This window comes from Panthera uncia, chromosome B1, assembly GCF_023721935.1.
Source record: "Panthera uncia isolate 11264 chromosome B1, Puncia_PCG_1.0, whole genome shotgun sequence".
NCBI classification, from domain to species: Eukaryota; Metazoa; Chordata; class Mammalia; order Carnivora; family Felidae; genus Panthera; species Panthera uncia.
In genome coordinates, this window is record NC_064811.1 from 54,161,944 (window position 1) to 54,184,501 (window position 22,558).

Consider the following 22,558-nt stretch of genomic DNA (forward strand, 5'->3'; position numbering starts at 1 on the left):
GAATTTTCTAGAAGTTGTTTAAATTCATTTTATTTATGCTACTCACTGTTATTGATCATTATTTTTGTGTATGTCTATCTCCAACACTAGAATGTAGGCTCACTTAAAGTATAGGCAGTTTAATTACCTTCTGTGATAATACTGTGCTCATAATAGATACTCAATAATTGTTTTGAAAGAATTAGTTAATGGCATAAGGCAGTCTCAGATCAGCCATGAGCCTGCTGATCAGCTTATATGATGTAATGTGCAAATTTCCTACAGCAATTAATTTTGCTAACACTTAACATGTTTGCATTAGTGTATCTAATCCTATCAATAAGGCTAAGACACAGATAATAGTATCTTCCTAATTTAGGGAAAAAAAAAGGCTTATAAAGGTTCAGTAAATTTCTCAAGTTTTCATAGCTAGGATTTAAATTAAACACTCTTACATATAGATCATTGTTCTTTACCATGATGGCACACTATTACCTGAAAGAGAAAAATAGTTTTAAATTAGCCAGCTGAAGGAGGAAAAAAAAATGTTTTTGCTATCACGAATATGCAGAAAAGACTCATTAATTTTTTTCCACATGCAATTATTTCTAGCATAATCCAATCATGTTCAGTCCAGGGTGGAGTCCTGTATCTGTCTCTCCTAGTTGTTCCCAGGTGGGTAGATAAGCTATAGCCTTACCTTCTGAAGCAGTGAGCTGCTGTCAAGATCCACATGCTACTGATCAGGATGCCTCCGCAGTGGTGAACATTATTCGTCTGTAGACTGACTTGCCATGGCCAGTCTCCTTCCTCAGCCTTAGTGCCTCCTAGGATCCTCTCCGCAGACAGAGTTATTAGGTCTGTACGGGCCCCACATCCTAATAAGAAAAAGGCATTAATGTGCTGGGAAGATTATGATTCATTTACATTTGGGAGATGCTGTTCGAGTCTCTCCATCTTTTTACAGCTTTTCTGTCTTTTGTGTATTTGTCCTTAGAACAGGCTAGCCTTTCCAAAAGCAAGATTAATGTGTTGTTTTTTTTACAGTACCTTTGTGACTACTATTGCCTATAGACTGAATTTTAGAGAATATTTCTGAACTTAATTGACATAGAGACTTCAAATTCTAGAGCAACTTTAGAGTTCTCTGAAATTCCTCATCAAAGGGGGTTAAGATAGGTTAGTGCTGGATATACCAGCTCAGGCCACAAGTTCACTAGGAAATTTCCATATAGCTTTGCTACTCCAAAGTATGATCTGTGGACCTGCAGTATGGGTATACCCTGGAAGTTTATTAAAGATGTTGACATGTTGGCACTGTGTAGAATAACCTATGGGTCTATCAATGAATGAATAGGTCAAGAGAATGTGTGTGTGTGTGTGTGTGTGTGTGTGTGTGTGTGTATACACACACAAAGGGATGTATACATATATATTTGTATATACATACATGCATACAGGGATATTATTCAGCCTTGAAAAGGAAGGAAATCCTGTTGTTTGCAAGAATATGGATGAACCTGGAGGGTATCATGCTAAGTAAAATAATCCAGACAAAAACAAATCCAGACAAAAACGGCCTGATACCATTTATATGTGGAATCTTAAAAAAAAAAAAAAAAAAAGTCAAACTCCTAGAAAGAAAGAATAGAAAGTAGTTTCCAGGGGCTTGGAGGATGGGGGAAATGTGGAGAATGTGGTAAAAAGGGACAAACTTTCAGCTATAAGATGAATAAGTTCTGCTGAGGATCTAGTGCAAAACATAATGATTATAGTTGATAACATTATTGTATAATTGAAATTTGCTAGGAGTGTAGAACTTAAATGTTCTCACCAAAAAAAGGGTGGGAATAAATATGTGAGGTGATGAATATGTTAACTAGATGGGAGAATCTTTTCATAATGCATATGTATAACAAATCATAATGTTGTATACTTTAAATATCTTACAATTTTGTCAATTATACCTCAAAGCTGAAAAAACTTGACTCTAAGACCCACACCAGGAAAAAAAAATCAGAAGCTGCATTCCCCCTCTCCCCAAATTTGTGGAGTAATTGACAAATATAATTGTATATATTTAAAGTGTACAGTGTGATGAGTTGATATCCATATACATTGTTGATTACCAAGATCAAGATAACCAACACCTCCATCACATTACATAGTTAACTCTTCTTGTGTGTGTGATGAGAGTGCTTAAGATCTACTTAGCAACTTCCAAGCATACAATACCGTATTATTAACTGTAGTCACCATGCTGCATGTTAGATCCTCAGAACTTATTAGAAGCTACATTCTTATGAGTGATTCATGTCCACATTGAAGTTGGAGGAAAACTGCTTTCATCAAGAAATCTCCATAGTGGTAATCCAGCTCATCGTGGAAGTTCCACTCTACCTCTGTAACTGACTCTGTATTACCAAATGTGCCATTTTTCAAGGGCATATTTCACAGAATATTCTTGAGGGTAACTGAGGGTTTCTAAGCATCTAGATGAGGTTTATTTAAGTGCCTTAAAGGAGAAAGCCCATGAACACTCCAATGGCCAAAGCTGAAATGATCATTCAAGCCCTCTTCATCCTCATTCCCATGATTTATTTCCTTTTGTTTAGTCTATTACTAAGAAATAAGAAGTAAATCATCAGCAACAACTTCTATTGCTCTAAAATAGTGACACTACTTCAATAGAACATCCATCCAAAGGCATTTTTTTTTTCTTACAGACCTCCAGACTTTCATTAAGAATATACAAAGAACGGGGCACCTGGTTGGCTCAGTCAGCTAGATTTCTGCTGAGGTCATGCTCTCACGGTTCTGAGATTGAGCCCTGTGTCCACCTGGGCCCTGGCAGTATGGAGCCTGCTTGGAATTGTCTCTCTCCCCTGTCCCCGTCTTTCACAAAGTAAATAAATACACTTAAAAAAAAAAAAGAATATACATAGAACATAAGTTCCTCTGCTGCATCCTTCAACCAAATTCCCTAGTAAATTACTTAAGCACATTTTCATTAAAAATAAGCATGAATTAAATATAAAATGAAGTTGAAAAAGGTACCATTACCTTGTAACATCACTTAAGTATCTGAGATAGGCCAGCTATTGAGGTACATTGAACTAATTTCTAACTATATTTCATCAGCCAGAGAAGTAAACAGCTGTTTTCTAGGGATTATATTTCTGCTATCCTAGCCTGAGAGTATACAGAATGACATTGGAAAGTAGTGACTTTTCCTTAAGATTTGAGACCTAAAACTAACATCACTTTTTATAATTTTTTTTTTTTTTTTACTATTCGATTAACCTAAATCCACAACAAAGCAAGCTATTCTGGTGATTAGGAGAAGCCATATAAATGGTGTCACTAAACATAATTTATAAGTCTAAGGGAGTGCCACCATAGAACTGGGGCAGGAAAAGCTTCCCAAAGCTGCAAAAAAAACTTTTCCTGAGGCCAGACTTGACACAGAATGCCATTGCTGCCAGCACCTTCCTCTAAAAGGAGGGGAAAACTTACACATCACTCCACTGGCCGTTGGAATCAGCAATGTCTTATCTCAGACCACAGGAGTGAAGTAAGAATAAAGATAACACCTAAATAGAAACTACCTTGACAAAGAGTGCAAATACTTGAATGTTTACTATTTATATTTTGGAAACCATTTTTATAAGGTAATTTTGAAACTTACCTTGAGTGAACATATGCACTGTATCCTGGTCAGTAATTGCTGGTGTTAAAAAAAAAAGTGAGAGTAAGATGAATACAATAAGGACTGTATATTATTACATGTAGTCTTAATTTCTTAAATGTAGTCTTCAGACAACCACCATCAGAATCACTTAGGGCCTGATAAGATACATACAGATTTCTAGGCTTCATCTCGGATCTGCTGAAAGAATCTCTGAGTCATAAGTCCTAGAAATGTGTGTTTACAGTCTTCCCCCAATTTATTGTTATCTATACTTAAGTTTGTGCTTTTTTCTCATCAAACACTAAAAGATACTTAAAAGATATTTAAAAGATATTTAAAAGATATTCCTGCTTTCAATTCACTCAGTTTAGTTGGGAAAAGAGAAACATAAGCAAGTTGTTGAGATATGATGTGATAAGTCGTATAAGAGAAGTTAAGTTTTCATTTACCTGAATATATATGTAGGTATATATTGATACATCTGTATTACTCAACTGATACAATTCTTAGTACTGCAGGTGTAACAGTGAGAAAAATACAGGAGGTCTGCCCTCACATGACTTACAGTTTAGAAATTATTAAAAAAATCATTCAAATAAATTTAAGTATGAAGTAGAGAGGAGAAAGGAGAGGGTGGTCATGCTACTTGAGATATTCACCAAGTTATCATGGTGAGAAAAACATACGAGCTGTGTTCTGAAGACCTGAAAGGAATTTTCTAGGTAGACAAGCAGTGAAAGTGTATTCCAGGTGGAAGGTGTAGTGGGCACAAGTGCATGGAGATGTATGATGTTTGTGGAACAATGAAGTCAGTAGAGCTAGGAGTGAAAGTGTGACGTGGGAAAATGGGAGGAGGGCTCAGACAGAAAACTATGTTGATAGTAGATAGTGAAGGTCTGTCTATTCTAGTTTAAGGTCTGCACATGCTACAGCCCTCTCAAACTCAAGGTCACCAAATTTTACCCCAGATTTGCTACTTTTGTTATATTTCCTCCTTTAGGAAATGATTCCACTTCTACCAGTGGCTAGAATTCTGAATCAGTCTCCAGTTCCCTCCCTTCCTGTCATTTTCACATTTTATTTGCTTTCAGATTTTATATCTTCTAGCCTCTAACTATCCTTTGAATCAGGCCTATCCTCCCCATCCCTTTGGCTACTACTTTAGTTCATGCTTTCATCATTTAACATCTGTACTATTATAACAACCTTCAGTCTGCGTTTGATGCCTCCACCTTTGCACTTTAAAACGTGTCTGCCTCTACTTTACCAGGCTGTTTTTTTCCCCCCTAAAAATCTATGTCCGATCATATCCTTCCTTGCTTGAAAGCTTCTAATGAGAAACCAGTTTCTTTTTTCCTATAAAAGATATGTAAACTTCTTAGGCAAGTTTTCATGCTTTCTAAAATCAATTTTTGCAAACTTATTTCCTGCCAGAACTTTCACAGGGTTTGGGTATCATATCTGCTTTGTGTCAGGGGAGTCCACATATCCTTTTGGATGCCAGGAATAAAAAGAACTGACCACTCCTTTTTATTCTTTGAATGAGAGAGACTTGAGTTCAAATCCTGCCTCCCCTACATGAAGATTGCAGGACTCTGGGCAATTGTCCATCGTTTCTGAGTGGGAACAATAAAAGTAGAGTCTATGGTTGTTGTGGGGATTAAACAAATTGTAATGGATGAGCATCAGCCAGCCAGTCAGAAGGATGTAATAAACCATGGAGCTAGAGCAGTGTCTTGGAAGTCCCTAAGCATTAACTCTTCAATTGCAGGGGGATGAACTGAGAGTCTGGGGGTAGGGATGGGAGGATTTGAAGAGGCTGGGGAGACATCTTTGTGGGCTTGGTACAGTGGTGGTTTACCGATAGATAGGAAAGCATTTCAATATCGTAACATTTAGTACAGCTATAACAGGCATATAGTAATTGAATACCAGTCCAATGTGGGGACTACCAAAATCCTTTAATCCTGAGCTTATATTAAGGGAATCATGGTTTATTAATAGTGCATGACAGAGTTGGAGGAGTGTCCTTAAATTCTATGTACATATCAAGTCTTTTTTTTTAGTCCTGCAAGAAATATTAATGGAGCATCTATTATGTAGTAGATGGTAGTAGAAGCACACTGGGATGAACAAGAAAGACTTGTTCTTGCCTTTTAGGAAACTTACAGAGTAGGATGAAGACAATCAACAGAAATATCACACAAATAATTTTGTAGTTTTGATTGTGATAAATGTTATGAAGGAAAATGGAGTCCATGACACAGGTAAATAATTGAGTAATAGAAGTTAGAAAAGGCTTGGGGCGCCTGGGTGGCGCAGTCGGTTAAGCGTCCGACTTCAGCCGGGTCACGATCTCGCGGTCCGTGAGTTCGAGCCCCGCGTCAGGCTCTGGGCTGATGGCTCGGAGCCTGGAGCCTGTTTCTGATTCTGTGTCTCCCTCTCTCTCTGCCCCTCCCCCGTTCATGCTCTGTCTCTCTCTGTCCCAAAAATAAATAAAAAACGTTGAAAAAAAAATTAAAAAAAAAAAAAGAAGTTAGAAAAGGCTTACATTAGAAACCAGTGACCCAGATGAGACCTGATGGATGTAAAGGGATGAACTAGAGAGTATTATAAGAAATTGAAACAATGTATATACAAAGGCCCTGAGTCAGGAGGAGAAGAGTTTGGCAGGTGGAGGAAATGAAAGTGTGTCCAGGTTATGGTGAATAAGGAAGAGTGGTATAATAAGTAGCTGAAGGGGTAAGTTTGAACCAGATCATGCAGTGCTTTAAATGAGATGGTCATATCATTTATTGTCCAAACCAAGATACTTAGGGATTAATATTAATAATGGTTCTTGGACAATTGACATGAACTGGGACTGTCCTGGGTAAGGCTGGGTATCCCAGTTACAGGTCTTTTTTTGTTTGCTTGTTTTGTGTTTTTGTGGGAAGTCATGGGAAGCTTTTAAATAATGATGAGATTATGTTTTAAAATATAAAACATAACTTCATCACTATGTGGACAATAGTTTGGAAGGGGCCAACAGTAAATAAAACGGGTAGTATGGAGGCTAGTGCAAATAGTTCAAGTCAGAAATGATGTGGGCTTGGACCAGAGTGGTAGCAATTGGGATGGGAAAAAATGAAAATAGATTCAAGACAAGAAGAGGTACAGATATTTTCAGAGAGGAGTTAGGGATGTTGCTAAATCTTCTAATTTTCTTCTTTATTCTAGGAGTATTAATCACACACCTCCCGATTGCATGCTGGGTTCTGGGTGAGGTGGAGTGTTAATTCAATTGTTCTTTGACCTTGAGCAGCTATTTGCCATTCCTATAGCACACCTACAGATTGAAGATCTGACAGTAATGTCTCTCCTGTTGAGAGATAAGGAGTGTTGAGAGGGAAAAGTAATAAAGAATGTTTAGGAAATAAAATTTATTATATGAATGCTAAATGATTCTTTAAATTTTAGAATGTTTTCTATTAGAGAACTATGTATTATGTCTAGCTTTATAATATATAGTTTTCATAAAGTTTAATTCCAAGGAAAGAAAAGTCAGTCTCATTAAATTAAAATATGAATTAAAACTGGTTTAGTTGATATATTGGGATAAAATGGTATATAAAAATGGTACTTGCATGTTATCTCAGTTGAAGGGTTTATTTCCAAGTTTCCAGAGTTATTCAGCATGTGGTGTAAAACAGACTCAATTCTCCTTTTCATTGATGCTCCATTGTTGTTTCTAGTGAATTTAAATTTCATGACAACATCTGCTATCACACCATTACCCTCTTGCCTGAAAACCATAAATATATTAAATAGATAATTGTAATTTTCAGTTGTTCTGTTTATATACTCTTATTGATTAAACATTAAAAAGATTCATTTGGGCAATTCAACTTTAGAATTTAACTGGTCACATAACAGTGTTTGCATACTTAATGATCTATCGCACAATGCTGTTCCACAAATATTTGATTTTGATGCATAGTATGTTGTATCCACTATTTGGTATAGCTTGCTTTGAAGTCAGAATGCCAGAATTTGAATAATACTAGCTCTGCCATTTATGGTTTGACTTTGGTAAGTTATTTGTTTCTTAATCTTTCTGTATTTAAGTCTCCTCACATCAAAATGGGTTGTTATGAAGATTATGTCCATTAATATATGCAAAACTTTTGGGAAGAGTGAATAGTATACAGTACATATTAGCTTTTATTAGACTTCACATATCTTAAAAAATAAAACAAAACACCCTTATCTCATTAAACAAACTTGTAAGGAGAGAGGTTCCAAATTTATGTGACTTAAAGCCTCAGGTTAATTTTCTATTACCTAAACCCATTAATGTGGCTACAAAAGCAAAATTTAACTTTTGTAGTCATATGTTAAAATTTTACCTCTGTTATCAGCTAACCGCAGATAGTTCTCACAGTGAGCCTTAATAATTTGACTGTAGGCTATAATTATCAAAAATTGATATAATTTCCACTTCTTTCTGTGTAAATTACCATGTAAATCATTTCCTTCACCTAACATTGGCCATCTTCTCTCCTGAAAAGGTGCTTTAGACAAATTTGTCTCTCCTATTCATTCTAGGCCTCCTCCTCTCCTCTCAATAGTCATTTCTGCCATAATATTTATTCCAGATATTAATTTAATATTTACTTAGCAATATTAAATAGGTACCTTCTTGCAGTAGGCACTGTTCTTGGTTTCAGAAATTAGCTGTGACCAAGATTCACAGTTGCTATTCTCATGGATTTTGCAGTTTAGATGGAGGGGCAGACACTGAAGAAATAATTTATATCCATTTCTAACATCTCAAAAGCCCAAATAATTAAAAAAAAAACCTTCTCCATATAAAATAACCAGAAGTGTTTGATAAAATACAATACATTTCATTTGGAATGCAAAGCTAAAGTCACATTAAAGGAAGGGAAATCTTGGAAAGCCAAAAATAAGGAAAATGAATAATATGTGATAAGCACTAGAGTATCCAACAGGCTTGACTTTTAGCATTTACATGGTTGCTGGAGAGGACTCTTTGGGCTAGTGCTAAATAGGGAGATGAACATTAGGTTTCTAAATAAGACCAGGATTCTCAAAGAACTAAACCCTCAATGAAAGCATGGATTGGAAAGAAAAAAACGCGCTCATCATGTCATTAAAAAAAAAAAAAAAAGGTCTGTAGGTCTATGGGTCTTAGGGTTCCAGGTCTAGACAGAAAAAAGAAGATTCTCCTGATAATTCATGATCAAGAGCCTAGCTACCTGAAAGTTTTGGATTTATAGTACCACCACCTTCATGGTTCCAGAAACTTAAAGAAATTAACAAACCAACAAACAAAAAAGGTCCATATGCTGCTGATCCTCCTAGAGTAACAAATGCTCTGTAATATTGAATGTTAAATCCAGGCTGCATAGTGTCTTATTTATGAAGTGGGATTAAATATAAGCATACGATCCCAATGGCAAACAACATATCATGAGCTAGATTCAGCAGAAAAAGGAGAGCATCCTCAAAAGCGTCACATAATAAAATTAACAGATAGATAACTATACTTGAAATGACTAATGACATAAAAGGGGAATCATAAATATGAGAAAAGTATAGGACTTTATCAAAACAGACCAGACAGGTTCACAAAAGAAACAAACAGAGCTTGCAGACAGGAATACATAATCATAACTTTTCCCTGAAAGTAAAAACTTAATGGGTGGGTTACATAGAATATGACAAAGCTGAAGAGAAATTGGTGAACTGAAAGATGAACATAAAGACATCACACAAAACGTAACAGATAAAGAGATGAAACAGATCAAATAGAGGCTAAGAGACTAGAGAAGGCTCAATGTTTACCTAATGCAAAACTAAAGAATAACAAAAACAAAGGAGCAGCAATATTACAAGAGATGATGAGAATTATCCAGAATTGATGAAGGCATGAAGGCTTAGATCACAATGAGTCTGAGGCATACTAAATAAAAAAAAACCCCACACATACGAATACATCATTAAAAAACTGTGAACTCCACAGACAAATGGAAGATATTCAGACAATGGAGAAGAGATTAGCTACCAAAGAACATTTTGACTGAAGGACAGGTTCTTTAATAGCAATGAAAAAGGTGATATATAATTGTATATATACACTTAGAGCACAATAGCACTGAGACACAATAGCTATTAATTTGGAATTTTATATCCATACTAAAGTCTTATTCAAGAATGAAAATAAAATAGGACTTTTTGTAGACCAAAGAAAAATTAAAAAGGATACTTTACAGATCATTTACTCTTGTGAAAATTTATTTATTTTATTTTAGAAAGAGAGCGTGAACAGGGGAGAGGGGCAGAGGGAGAGAGAGAATTTTAAGCAGACTCCATGCTTGGCATGGAACCCAAAGCAGGGCTCGATTTCATGACTGTGAGATCATGACATGAGCCGAAATTAAGAGTTGGATGCTTAACCAACTGAGCCACCCAGATGCCCTGACTCTTGTGAAAATTTATAAATGAAGTACTTCAGTAAGAAAGAGATTGAACATAGGAGAGTTGAGGTACAATAAGAAATAGGGAACAGAGAAAGTGACAAACTGGTAATCTATCATTACAATGACTGATTTCGTGTCATTATAAATAAGGTGGAGCTAAAATATCATTCATAATAACATGAATAAGAGTTCCAAGTAGAAGAAGGGTAATGGATTAAGCCAACTCTCCTTATTTAAATTTTAAGGATAATCACTAAAATAAGGCAAAGATGATTAGAATGCATTAGAAAATATTATCTAACTTTCTGTTTTAGGAGAAATGTCTAACCTATAAGAATATGTAAATAATAAAAATAAAAGGATAGATAAATATATTGAAAAATGATAGCCACAAGAACGTCAATGTAGCTATAATGGTATCAGACACAAGAGATTTTAAGACTGAGGTGCTTGGGTGGCTCAGTTGGTTGAGTGGTCGACTTCAGCTCAGGTCATGATCTCATGCTTTGTGAGCCCTAAAGTTTGAGTTCTATATCGGACTTGCTGCTGTCAGTACCGAATCTGCTTTGGATCCTCTGTCTCTCTCTCTCTCTCTGCCCCTCCCCACCTTGCACACTCTTTCTCTCTCATCAAAAATAAATACACATTAAAAAAAGAGATCTTAAGATTAAAAAAAATTAGGGATAAAAAAGATTAATATCTTGATAGAACTAATTCCCAAGGAAGATATAGCAATTCTAAACATATATATACTTGACACTATGTCTTAAAATATATTGCATAAGGAGAAATAGATAAATCTATAGTGGTAGATTTTATTTGAATGACAAGTATTAAGCTTAATAGGAAGGAACAGAATTAATGACCAGAAATTGATTCTTTGACATATGTAAACAATGTATTGCAGAAGTGGTATCACAAATGGAAGGAAAATGACTCATATGGAAAAATTTAAATCTATTTCTCATATCATATACAAAGTGTCTAAATATGAGCAAAAATGTTTACAACTTATGAGAAAATATGAATGTCTTTACATACATGAGTAGAAAGAATTTCTTAAATAAGACTACTTGCAACTGACTTTTCACAATAAAAGATGCCATAAGGTTTGAAGATATGCTATGGACAGGAAGAATATATTTGCAACACAGAAAGTGACAAATGATTGCTACCTACTATAAATACAGAATTCCTACAAGTCAACAAGAAAAGACTAACAAAAAGTAGAAGAACCAATTCAAAGAAGAGGTATCTTTAGTGAATGACAAACTTTGAATAAGATACCCAAACAGGACCATGTGTTTTACACTAATTTATTTGATCTTTATAACAACTCTACCAAAGAGGCATGTACCCTCCTCTTGTGAACTATAACAAACTATCTTTTTAAGGGTAATCCTTTCCTGATTTTTTTTTTGACTTACCATACCTCAAGCTTTCTATTTATATACTGTGTTTAAAACTGAAGGGAAAGGGGGCAAAGTGTGTGTACATTTCCAGCAGAGAGAATAGCTTATATGAAGGTCTTGAGGTTAGGGCCAGTGAAGAACTGAAAGAAGTCTAGTTGGATGATAGTGAAAGATAAGCCCAGGAGAGGCCAATGGAAGGATGGAAGGATTTTAACCAGGGGAGTAATATGTTTAGAATTTTGTTTCAAAAAGTCTTTCTGACTGCTTTGTAGAATGTGGAGTGGAGCAAGACTGGAGGAAAGGAGACTCATTAGGAGGCCGTTCATAGTCCAGGAGAGAGATGGTTGAGGGCACTGTTTGAATAAAAGTTACGGATCTTAGGGATATTTAGAAAATAGAACTGAAAGATTAGATGATTGGATGTATGGGTTGAGGGAGAGGAGGAATTAAAGATGACTTACATATTTCTTGAGCAACTAGGTTGAAAGTGACACCTCACTTAATTTGAGGTAACATTTGGTGGGAGAGAGATGATAGGTTCAGGTCTGGATTTAGTAAGTTGAATTGTCTGTGAGATACCTGTATGATGACATTAAGGAGATGGCTGTGTACATTCATGACTGGAGATGAGAAGAGAGGACTGGCCCAGAGATGCAACTTTGAGAATGATGAACATATAGGGGTCAGTTAAGCCACTGAAAGTCAAGAATGTGAACTGAGAAGGTGAGAGGCTTATAGCACAGCCTAATGTCCAACATTTGAAGGATGTGCAGAGAAGGAATAAGAGCTGGTGAAGAAAATTGAGGAGTGAATGGAGAGGTAAGAGGAAAATAGGGTGTGTAGGGTCATAGAAACTACAGGATGGTACTATTTTAAGAAGGATTAAAAATACAACAGTACCAAATATCACTGAGAGGTCCAAACAGAAGATGATATAATTTGCTTGGAGCTTGTGATTTGAATGTCCTTGTTGAATTTGGCAAAGGCGATTAGCATTTTGTGGTGGCATCAGAAGTAAGATTTCAGGGGATTGAGCAGTAAGTGGGAAGTAAAAAAGTACAGATGACTCATTCAATCCTACAAGTTTTGAAAGCCAGTGGCTAGTACAGAGATTTTCACAAGACAGTGCTAAGGCGAAAGTGTGCTGAACTGACTAAAATTGATTTGGTAGTACTCTTCCCATGGATTCTTCCTTCCCCTCTCATTTCTCAACAAAATGTATCTGACCAGATGTTCATGCTCTGGACTTACTAAGTATTTCTACAGCAAATAAGAACTATTAATTTTCTTGTGGTGGTGGTATTTGGGAAACACCTCCCTTTCAAAGGACTTTTGCATATTATTTGAAGGATTGGGTAATGTGGGCATTTGAGGCATTTGTGGTAAGGTCAGTAAGGGTCAGTATTTTAGCTGGGAGGGCCTGTCTCATCACATCACACAGATAAGTATATATTCAACTAAGGTAGGAATGTCAAATAACTAGAATGCATGCTGCTACTCCCCTTATTGTTAATTCATGCCACACATGCTTGGATTTGACCACAAGGTCCTTTGTGTTATAGCATTCCAGGCAGATACAAACCAAAAAGCTTGATGTTGGTCATAGTGTTCTGATCTTGGCTGAATATGCCCAGGACCACAGAATTGCACAACTCCAAGGGGGCACTGTTTACATAGACTGTATTGTGAATGGTATCCACTGGATTTATACAGTAGGATGGCCTCGTTACTGTACCCTTACCCAACTCTCTTTAACCTTTCTTTTTTTTCTACCATGTATTCAAGTGATATGCTTACTTACATTAGTAATAGATCAAAATGTGGCATGTTTTGTTTTTGTTTATTTGCATTGTTTTTTAAGCTGCCCATAATACTACTTTCATAATATTGCAACAAATTGTGTGAATGTCTCATTATCTATGCTGTGAACAAAAGTCAAATGGGCCATATTGCTTAATGTAAGCTTAATATATTACTAGTAATATTACTATTTAATAAACATTAAAGCTTTAATGTTTATTTTTGAGAGAGAGAGAGAGCGCGCGTACACTGGGGAGGGACAGAGAGAGGGAGACACAGAATCCGAAGCAGGCTCCAGGCTCTGAGCTGTCAGCACAGAGCCTGACGTGGGGCTCGAACCCACGAACCATGAGATCATGACCTGAGCTGAAGTCTGACACTTAACCAACTGAGCCACCCAGGCGCCCCTAAGCTTATATATATTTTTATATAGTTCCACTTACCTCAGTTTGACAACATGAGCTCTGATGAATTGATTTCTTAAATTTGATTCTTGGAATGTTTTAGTAATCTATAGAAAGAAAGGGGAAAATGTTTTTATGCTTCCAGTTGTTCTCCTTCCTCCCAACTTTGCAACACAGGACTTAAGTTAATGAGGAATAGGGACTGGAGTTTTCAGTTCAGTTCATTTTAGTTCAATTTCATCTCAACACATAGGATTGATTTAGTCTGGGGAAACAGCCTTTTGATGCAGTGCCTATTTCTTCACTTATGATACAAACATGATAATGGATAGGATGCATCTTCACTAGAAGGCATCTAAACATCAGATGTTGTACTCAGTGTGATTTGGTGGCTCTTCCCAAGGGTGTTGGACAAAAATCAAGTAAACAATGAAAAACAGAGTACTATTTTATATTTCTTCACTGATTGAGGGTGTCAGTATTATCTTTGTATTCTAGAATAGTCTAGAATTCTCATACCTCAGTAATGTTCATAGTTGATAAGAACTCAAGTGAGATGTGGATTATTTAAATTCTAACAAAGTGAATCATTAAATTTGTTAATAGACCAGCCATTAAAGTGTAAGACAATTACATATAGAATGTTTGCAGTTATCACACATTTCCATCATTAGAGAAGAAAGATCTTATTAGCTACCCATGAAGATAAATCACCTTATTTTTAGTGTCTTCTTACTTGATAGGTATGGTTTTGTTCATATTATTCATGAGCTGAATAATGGAAATAATGTTGTTTTTGTGATTTCAACCACCCTCCAGTTATCAGTTTCTTTTCTGTTTAACCAGATATGGAAAGTTCAGTTTTCAAGAAAAAGATAAAATATGTGGCAATATGATCTGTTATTATAGTGGTCTGCAAAAATTTTTGATTATGCATTCCTATGGATAAAATATTTTATGCATGAGTAGCACAAACATGTATATTTATTTATAAATTATATATATGCAGTAACACTGTACTGCTAATAATATATACTATAAAACATTGACGAAATTAGAAATTAAAAAGACCAAATTAACAGAGCAAACATTTAGTCATTTTATCCCCTTTATATTTAGTAATAATATTTTCATTGGTAATGTGGATAGAATTTATAATTTTTGAAATACTTTGTAATAAAATGATTCAAAGTTATGATCTAAGTTTAATTTAAATACTTGGTTTGGAATGCTGAAGATATTTCCACACCATTACATGGCACTAAATGTATAAAGTGCCTCATTGGCAGAATTTAATAAATCATGACACAAAGTTGTCAGTCCCTCCCAACCATTGTGCAAAGGTTTTGTTGAAATTTAACACGTGACTTTCCGTCTTCCCTGATTTCAATTGGTTATCCTTGCAAACCAAATGGAATGTGTTTCATTTTATATGTTTTTTTTAAAGAAGTGTGTTTAGGGACACCTGGGTGGCTCAGTTGGTTAGGCGTATGATTTCAGCTCAGGTCATGATCTCAAGGTTTGTGGGTTTGAGCCCCACCTTGGGTTCTGTGCTGACAATGCAGACCCACTTCAGATACTCTATCCCCCTCTCTCTGCCCCTTTCCTGCTTGTGCTCTCTCTCTCTAAAAAATAAATAAACATTTAAAAAACATTAAAAGAAGTATGTTCAAAATCAACCAAACATGATAGTTAATCCTCCCCCCCCCCCAGTTTTTATGTGTGCATGTCTAAGCACTTTTATAGGTAAGATGCAACATTTTCAGTAAAACACAAGAAAATCCAAACACCTCATGATGGACCCGTTGCTAAACATATTTTCAAAGTCTTCTCTCCATGGTATGAACTTTATTTAAAAAGCGCCTAATTTCTTACACTTTGAAGAGACAGGGTATGTATGTGTGTTTGTGTGTATTAAATATCTTCTAAGAAAGATACTGTTTATGCTTCACTTGGTAAATTTGCTTTAGTCAGTAGCAGTGAAGTGTCAGTTCTGTTATTACCTTACTCTTCCTTTACTTGGTCATTACTGTCCTTGGCATATTAGAGTTATCTCCGAATTGTGGTTTTAAAATTTGTGTTTTGCAGGATTCTTCTCAGTTCCTTTAGTGATTTCTGGGAGGCTTTGTTTAGTTTTAGGACTAGATAATAAAATCTTTAAATCCAGTTGAAACTGCACATTTTTGAAATCTACTCAGAGGAAGTAAAAGTGTTACTGCCCTTCCCCTCTTCCCTCAAGATACCTTTACAAACAATGTGTGTGTGGGACCAGCTGACATAAAACCAAACAAGGTACCAATGCCAATCCATTTATTAAATAGTAACAAAACACTTCCTTCTAAAAAATACTCTTTATGAGAAGAAAACATGTAGAGTGATATCCAAGTATTTGAGTATTCACAATTAATTACTGTGAATCCCTCCCTGGAATGCACAACCCCATTTTGGAGACCACTGTGAGCCTCTGACTACAATGATGTCTTTATTTTGTATCCCTAAGACTTGGCACAGGAACCAACAGATAGAATGCATCTTTTATTTATTCATTCAAAGAACATTTCATTGTCAAGTATGTTATCAAATTGGGTTTTTTTTGGCATTAAGTAATGATCAATGCTTTTTTTTTAAGCTTACTTATTTATTTTAAGAGAGAGGGCCTGTGCATAAGCAGGGGAAGGGCAGAGAGAGGGAGAGAGAATCCCAAGCAAGCTCTGTGCTGTTAGCATAGAGTCCATCTTTGGGCTCAATCTCATGAACTATGAAATCATGACCTGAGCTGAAATCAAGAGACAGATGCTTAGCTGACTGAGCCACCCAGGCACCCCAATAATTAATGCTTGTTAAATGGACGTAACTGAAATGAATTTTACCCAGAAGCCCTGATGGTTTAAGTGATATAAAATTAATCTCAAATGGGTATTGTTTTCTTTCTCTTCCTATGAACTAGTTTGTTCATGGGACTATAATTAGATATATTTTGGAAAAAGTGGCAATTGTTTGCAGAATTTATTGCATTATCACACCTGATAACAAAGGGGAGATTCAACAGTTCAGTTGATCCCAGGTATGAATCCTGACTGAAATCTTTTGTTTTATTGACAGAGACCCATCCCATTTAGTCAGAATGTGCTCATGGTTTTGATATATATATATATATTGCAAACTGGTGCTTTCAATATTTCTAGATGGCCTTATTCATTTTTTTTTCACTCATTCAACAACAGGTTTTCAGTAACTTTTTTGCTGCACACCCCTTCTATCAAGCACTGGGTACAATGGTGAGAGAAAATAAACAGTCCTTGCCATTATGGAGCTTACATTTAATGGCAGCAGACAAGCACCAATCAAGTTATCATCCACATTTAAGTAAAATACAACTGATAAGTACAGAAATACAGTAGAGGAATTTGATCCAATCAATATTAGAGAGGTTTCTTGGAGGAAATGCTGGTGGAGTTGAGATTGTTAGGAAGAATCAAAGTTAGCTAGTTGAAGAGGAAGGAAAAAGCCTCACAAGTGAAGTGAATGGCACATGCAAAGTCCTGAGGTGGGAACACACAGGTGTGTTTCAGGAATGAAAGAAGGCCAGTGCAGCTGTAGCATAGAGAGCAAGGAGGCTAGGGAGCCAGAATGGCCAGACCATGCATGTCTTGTTAGTGGTCTTTATCATAAATAATGGGAAGTTGCTGAAGTGTTTTAAACAAAAGGATAATACAATCAGATTTGCAATTTGAGAATAATTTCTTTTGCTGCCTATGGATATTTAGTTTTGGGGAAGAAATGCAAATCAGTTAATGCTATTTTAGTAGTTCAGAGTAGAGGTGATGGTTTGGATGGACATGGTGTTAGTAGGTATGAAGAGAAATGAATGGATTTGAGGGAAATAAAGAAGATAAAACCTGCAGAGGTTGGTAATGGATTGGGTATTTGGAATGATAGAGGGCAGTAATTCAAAGATGAATTCCAGGGTTTGGGTTTGGAAAACTGAATAAATGTTGTTAATGGGGACAGGATTATTGGAAGGAGGCTAGGAGGCTCTGGGGAAATCATGAGTTTGATTTGGGGCAGAATAAATTTAAGATTAATAAAAAAACAGCCAAGTGGAGACATTAGGCTGGCAGTGTGGTGAACAGATCTGAAGTACAGAAGAAAAGTCTGGGCTGGAGACAGAATGAGTCATTAGTGTGCAAGTGTTGGTTGAAGTAACACTCATCAAAGAGAACATCTAAGGATAGAAAAAAACCAGTGTGAGAAAAGAGGAGAGCATAAGTCAAAGCCTTGGGGAATTTCAAAATTTAATGACAGTATAAAGGAAGGTGAGCCTATAGAGACAGAGAGGAGTGGCCAGAGAGGCAGGATAGGAAAAACAGATGAATGAATATATTGCATGAAAGTCATAAAATCATAGGCTTTTTGAGTTAGAATGTACTGTGAAAATTATCTGGTCCAATGACTTTATTTCACTGATGAGTAAACTGAGAGCTAGAAAAGAGAGATGAATTGCCTCATAGAAGTTTCTGAGACTATTCTATTGCTCATGAAGGAAAACAATGTTGTCTGTGGGACAAGGACAATGATGATACTCATGTTACCATTGGGAAATGGTATGATACTTGGATTTGGAGTCAGGAGACCTTGGTTTGAATTCTGGTTCTACTACACTCCAGTTGAATGGCCTTTGACATGTTTCCTAAACTCACAACCTTTATTTTATGCATCTATAAAAATGATTTGTCAATTTATATGACTGTATAATACATGTGAAAGTGCTTTGTAAACTATAGATTAGCACCTTATTAGAGTATCATTCATACAATGTTTTAAATGTTCAAAGTGGTTTTACAGAAGGATAAATAAATGAGATTATGGAAATCATACATCAGAAGAATTTCAAGTGAAATCTTTTCCTGCCAGGTGTTTAAATATATTATAAAACCACAGTACTCTCAATAGCTTGATACTAAAAACTGAAATAATAAAATTATAAAAAGAAAATGAGGGTTAATATTTTAAAGAGTATTTAGAATGAATAAAGCCATTTTTAACATGACAAAAAATGAGAAATCATAAAAGGGATTGATAATTTAGCTCTATAAACATGTAAAATATATATGAAATATATGCAATACATATGAAATATATAAAAAATTAAATGTTTAACATTAAAAAATCCCTACATCATAAATAGGATTGAGAGTCAAATCACATTATTAGAGAAATATATGCAATGTGAATGACAGGCAAACTTTAATATGCTAATAAGGATAAGTGGTGTTTTTTTTGTTTTTGTTTTTGTTTTTTTCGAATCCATATAGAATAGACAAATGCTCCAGTAAGAACATGGGCAAAGTCATGATCAGGCAATTGACAAATGAAGTCATAAAAATGACCTATTACTATATGAAAACAGATTAAATCTTAGTAGTCAAAGAAATGAAAATCCAAATAATAGTGAGATATCACTTCTCACCTACTAGATTAGCAACAAATAAAATGATTTACAACGTTGAGGGTTAATGCTGTGGGGAAATAAGCATACTTGTGCATACTTATGTGCTGCTGGTGAAAATGTAAACTGGAGCATTTCTGGAGTGCAGCCTAAAAATTATTCTTATTGTATATATAAACCACATCTTCTTTATCCATTTGTCAGTTGATGGACATTTAGGCTGTTGTTGAAAGTGCTGCTATAAACATTGGGAGTGGAGGAGGGCACTTGTTGCGATGAGCACTAGGTGTTGTATGGAAACCAATTTGATAATAAATTATATTTAAAAAAAAAACAAAAAATAAAACAAACAGGTACAGTTTGGGGCGTCTGGGTGGCTCAGTCTGTTAAGCATCCGACTTCAGCTCAGGTCATGATCTCACGGTTCGTGGGTTTGAGCCCCGCGTCGGGCTCTGTGCTGACAGCTCGGAGCCTGGAGCCTGTTTCAGATTTTGTGTCTCCCTCTCTCTCTGACCCTCCCCCACTTGCACTCTGTCTCTCTCTGTCTCAAAAATAAACACTTAAAAAAAATTTAAAAAAATAGGTACAGTTAAAAATAAACAAATAAAAATTAATCTTAAAAATGCAGAGACCACTATATTGATATAAGCAAGTGGTTGATAAATACATGGGAGAATTGACTGAAGAATTTTAAATAGTCTTCAAACATTCAACGCTTAATGCTTCACTCCTCTACTCCTTATGTGTGGCTTGCACATAGTGTCTTTCTTCCAAAGAGTATGGTATGGAAAAGAGAGGAAGTAACTTTACAGTGTAGAAACCTGACAAACACTACTTCAGCTGGGTGATCAAGTTGACAGTGATAAGTCATGTTGACAATTTAATGAACCCCCTTCATGTGATGGAGTGAAAATGATACTCTTTCTCTATGGTTGTCCTCCCCTGAACCTGTAATTCCACCCTAAGCATGAGGAAATAGTTTAGAAAGCCCAGTTATGGGATTTTACAAAATGCCTGCCCAGTACTTTGCAAAACTCTCAAGGTTCTCAAAACAAGGAAAATCTTAGGATCTGTCATAGATTCTCCTCCCAAATCACTGATTCAGCTGTTATTCTGATCTCATTAAACATTTAAATGATATACCTAACTTCCCTTGCTCTAATCCCATGCTAACTAAGCAGTTGTCCCATAAGTTGGCTTCTAGTGAGGTTTGCCTCTGGGGAAAAATGTGTTAGACAAGCCAGTGATTCAGTCCCCCAGCCATGAGAGTCCTCATTTAGATTAACTTAGTGGTTCCCAAAGTGTGGTCCTTGGACCATTAGCATCAGCATCACCTGGGAACTTAGAAATGGAAATTCTTCAGTTTACCCCAGACCTATTGAATCAGAGACTCTCACATCAGGGCCCAGAAATTTGTGTTTTGAAAAACCTTCCAGGTGATTTTGTTAATGTTTAAGTTTTAGAGCAACTGGATTAATTTATATTCTTAGGACTCTTTAAAAGGAAGGGTAAGTAAGCAACCTTGACACTGGTCAACTCTGACTCTCTGGGTGAAAGGTCACACACTGGTCCATGGTCATAAATGAATGCAAAGGGCCCACTTGTGAGGTTTCCTGGAAGGCCTCTTCAACTGAAAGCCCGAGCTTGCTTTGCATATTTTCTATGTATATCATTGAGCCAAAGTAGGGTGTTGTCTAACCTATGTTATTATGGACATGCAAACATATCTTTTAACACCTGCTACCTGTGTGTTTAGTTGGATAAGAAAAAGGAAAGAAGGCAAAATGAAAAGGATTTAGAAAGGCAATCTCAAGGAGAGCACTAAGAAATGCTCAACTTGTACAAACAATAGACTTCCACCCTTTGAAGTCATAATCATGTAAAATACTAATTTATTCAAGACTCTTCTAACACTTTCCACTTATGACTTAAAAAATGTAAAGAACCAGTATACTAGCAAATTAACTTGAAAAAATCACAAAGAAACATATCTTTCAGTATTCAGGGAAGAAAACAATATAGAGCATCTAGCAATTACAGATATATCACAAAATATCAGATTTATTATCAAATTTGTTTGATGATGGGATAAAGAGCAAAGAGAAATATTAACTTACCATAGATTCAATTCTTCCACTCAAATCTCTATATTCCTGTGTAGCTGGTGAATTTAACTGATTACTGTATTTGACATTTAGGATTTGAAAGCTGCTATGATAAAAATAAGACTTTTGATCTGTAAAACAAAGAAAAGGCAGAATCAATCTCACTGCTAAGTACTTTACTCTTTAGTTTGTTCAGGATTATGGGAGGCTATCTTACACAATTTAAAAAAAGTTGCTTCTCTTAAAACTCCAAACTTACTATAAATGTAACTATAATAAAATTATTCATCTCTCTCTTTTTTAAATTGACAAAGCTGAAAATTTAAAGATGTAGGAAAATCAGAACAGCATCATTTGTGAAATCAAACTGCTCAGAAGTATCATAATTTTCATTTTTACTATATTTTTGGGAGATTTGTGATTGCAGATTTATTAATTCAAGAAATATTAATGAATGTCTATAATATGCTGTTATTCATTTATCACTAAGGAATACCCAAAATAATTCTGAATAGTTTTTAAAATTATTTCAAATAATAATCTTTTTAGGGGTATTATTGACTTGTCATTAGTTTTTTATACTAAAACTAGAAAATAAGCCTTTGAACAGGATATCTAATTGGTTGACCAGTGTGAATTGTTTTCATCAAAAAAAGTCTTCCAGAGGACACATTCAGCTGTGTGAGGAAAATAAAGACTCCCAAAACACACTGTATACATCTTAGAAACATTATGAACAAGGGCATAACCTAACCTGTCTCAGGAAAATCCCTGCTTTCTTTTGATCATTCATATGCAATAACTAATGCAGAGAAATACTTCAATCAGGAGAAAGAGTTGGAGATCCTGGTGGAAGGGTAATGTATTCCTTTGTAGTGGAAGGACAAGCCTTTCAAGGGCTGTAAATGGTCACCCTCTGAAGAGGATTAACCTAGGTTCTGTTTGTGTGACAATATAGTACCATCAAAAGTGAAAATTCATTAATTTAATTGGAAACTTGAGATTTCTTTTTCCTGCCTCTGTAGTTCACCTAAGACATAGTTGACTCTGGGTGATTTGATAGCAAAATGTGGCAACAACTTTGTAATTAGATCGGCTGAGAAATATTATTCCTCACTACTGTTTTTTCTAATGTTGGTAATTTTATTGTGCCACTAGGAGTTTTTCAACTCTCAAATAAGCATTTTTGCCCATTTACAATAGAACATACAATAAGTTATGTTCTCTCTTTCT

General features: G+C 35.5%; 1 protein-coding gene across 1 annotated transcript in view; it reads right to left on the reverse strand.

The window, feature by feature from the left end:
- Positions 1-22,558, reverse strand: part of TMPRSS11D (transmembrane serine protease 11D) — a 55,435-nt gene that overhangs the window by 9,666 nt on the left and 23,211 nt on the right. The window contains exons 3-7 of the mRNA XM_049630019.1: positions 21,338-21,456; positions 13,811-13,878; positions 7,247-7,454; positions 1,030-1,054; positions 680-857 (exon numbers count right to left, since the gene is read on the reverse strand). Of these exons, the coding sequence (XP_049485976.1) occupies positions 680-857; positions 1,030-1,054; positions 7,247-7,454; positions 13,811-13,878; positions 21,338-21,456 (598 nt within the window). The remainder of the gene's footprint in view (positions 1-679; positions 858-1,029; positions 1,055-7,246; positions 7,455-13,810; positions 13,879-21,337; positions 21,457-22,558) is intronic.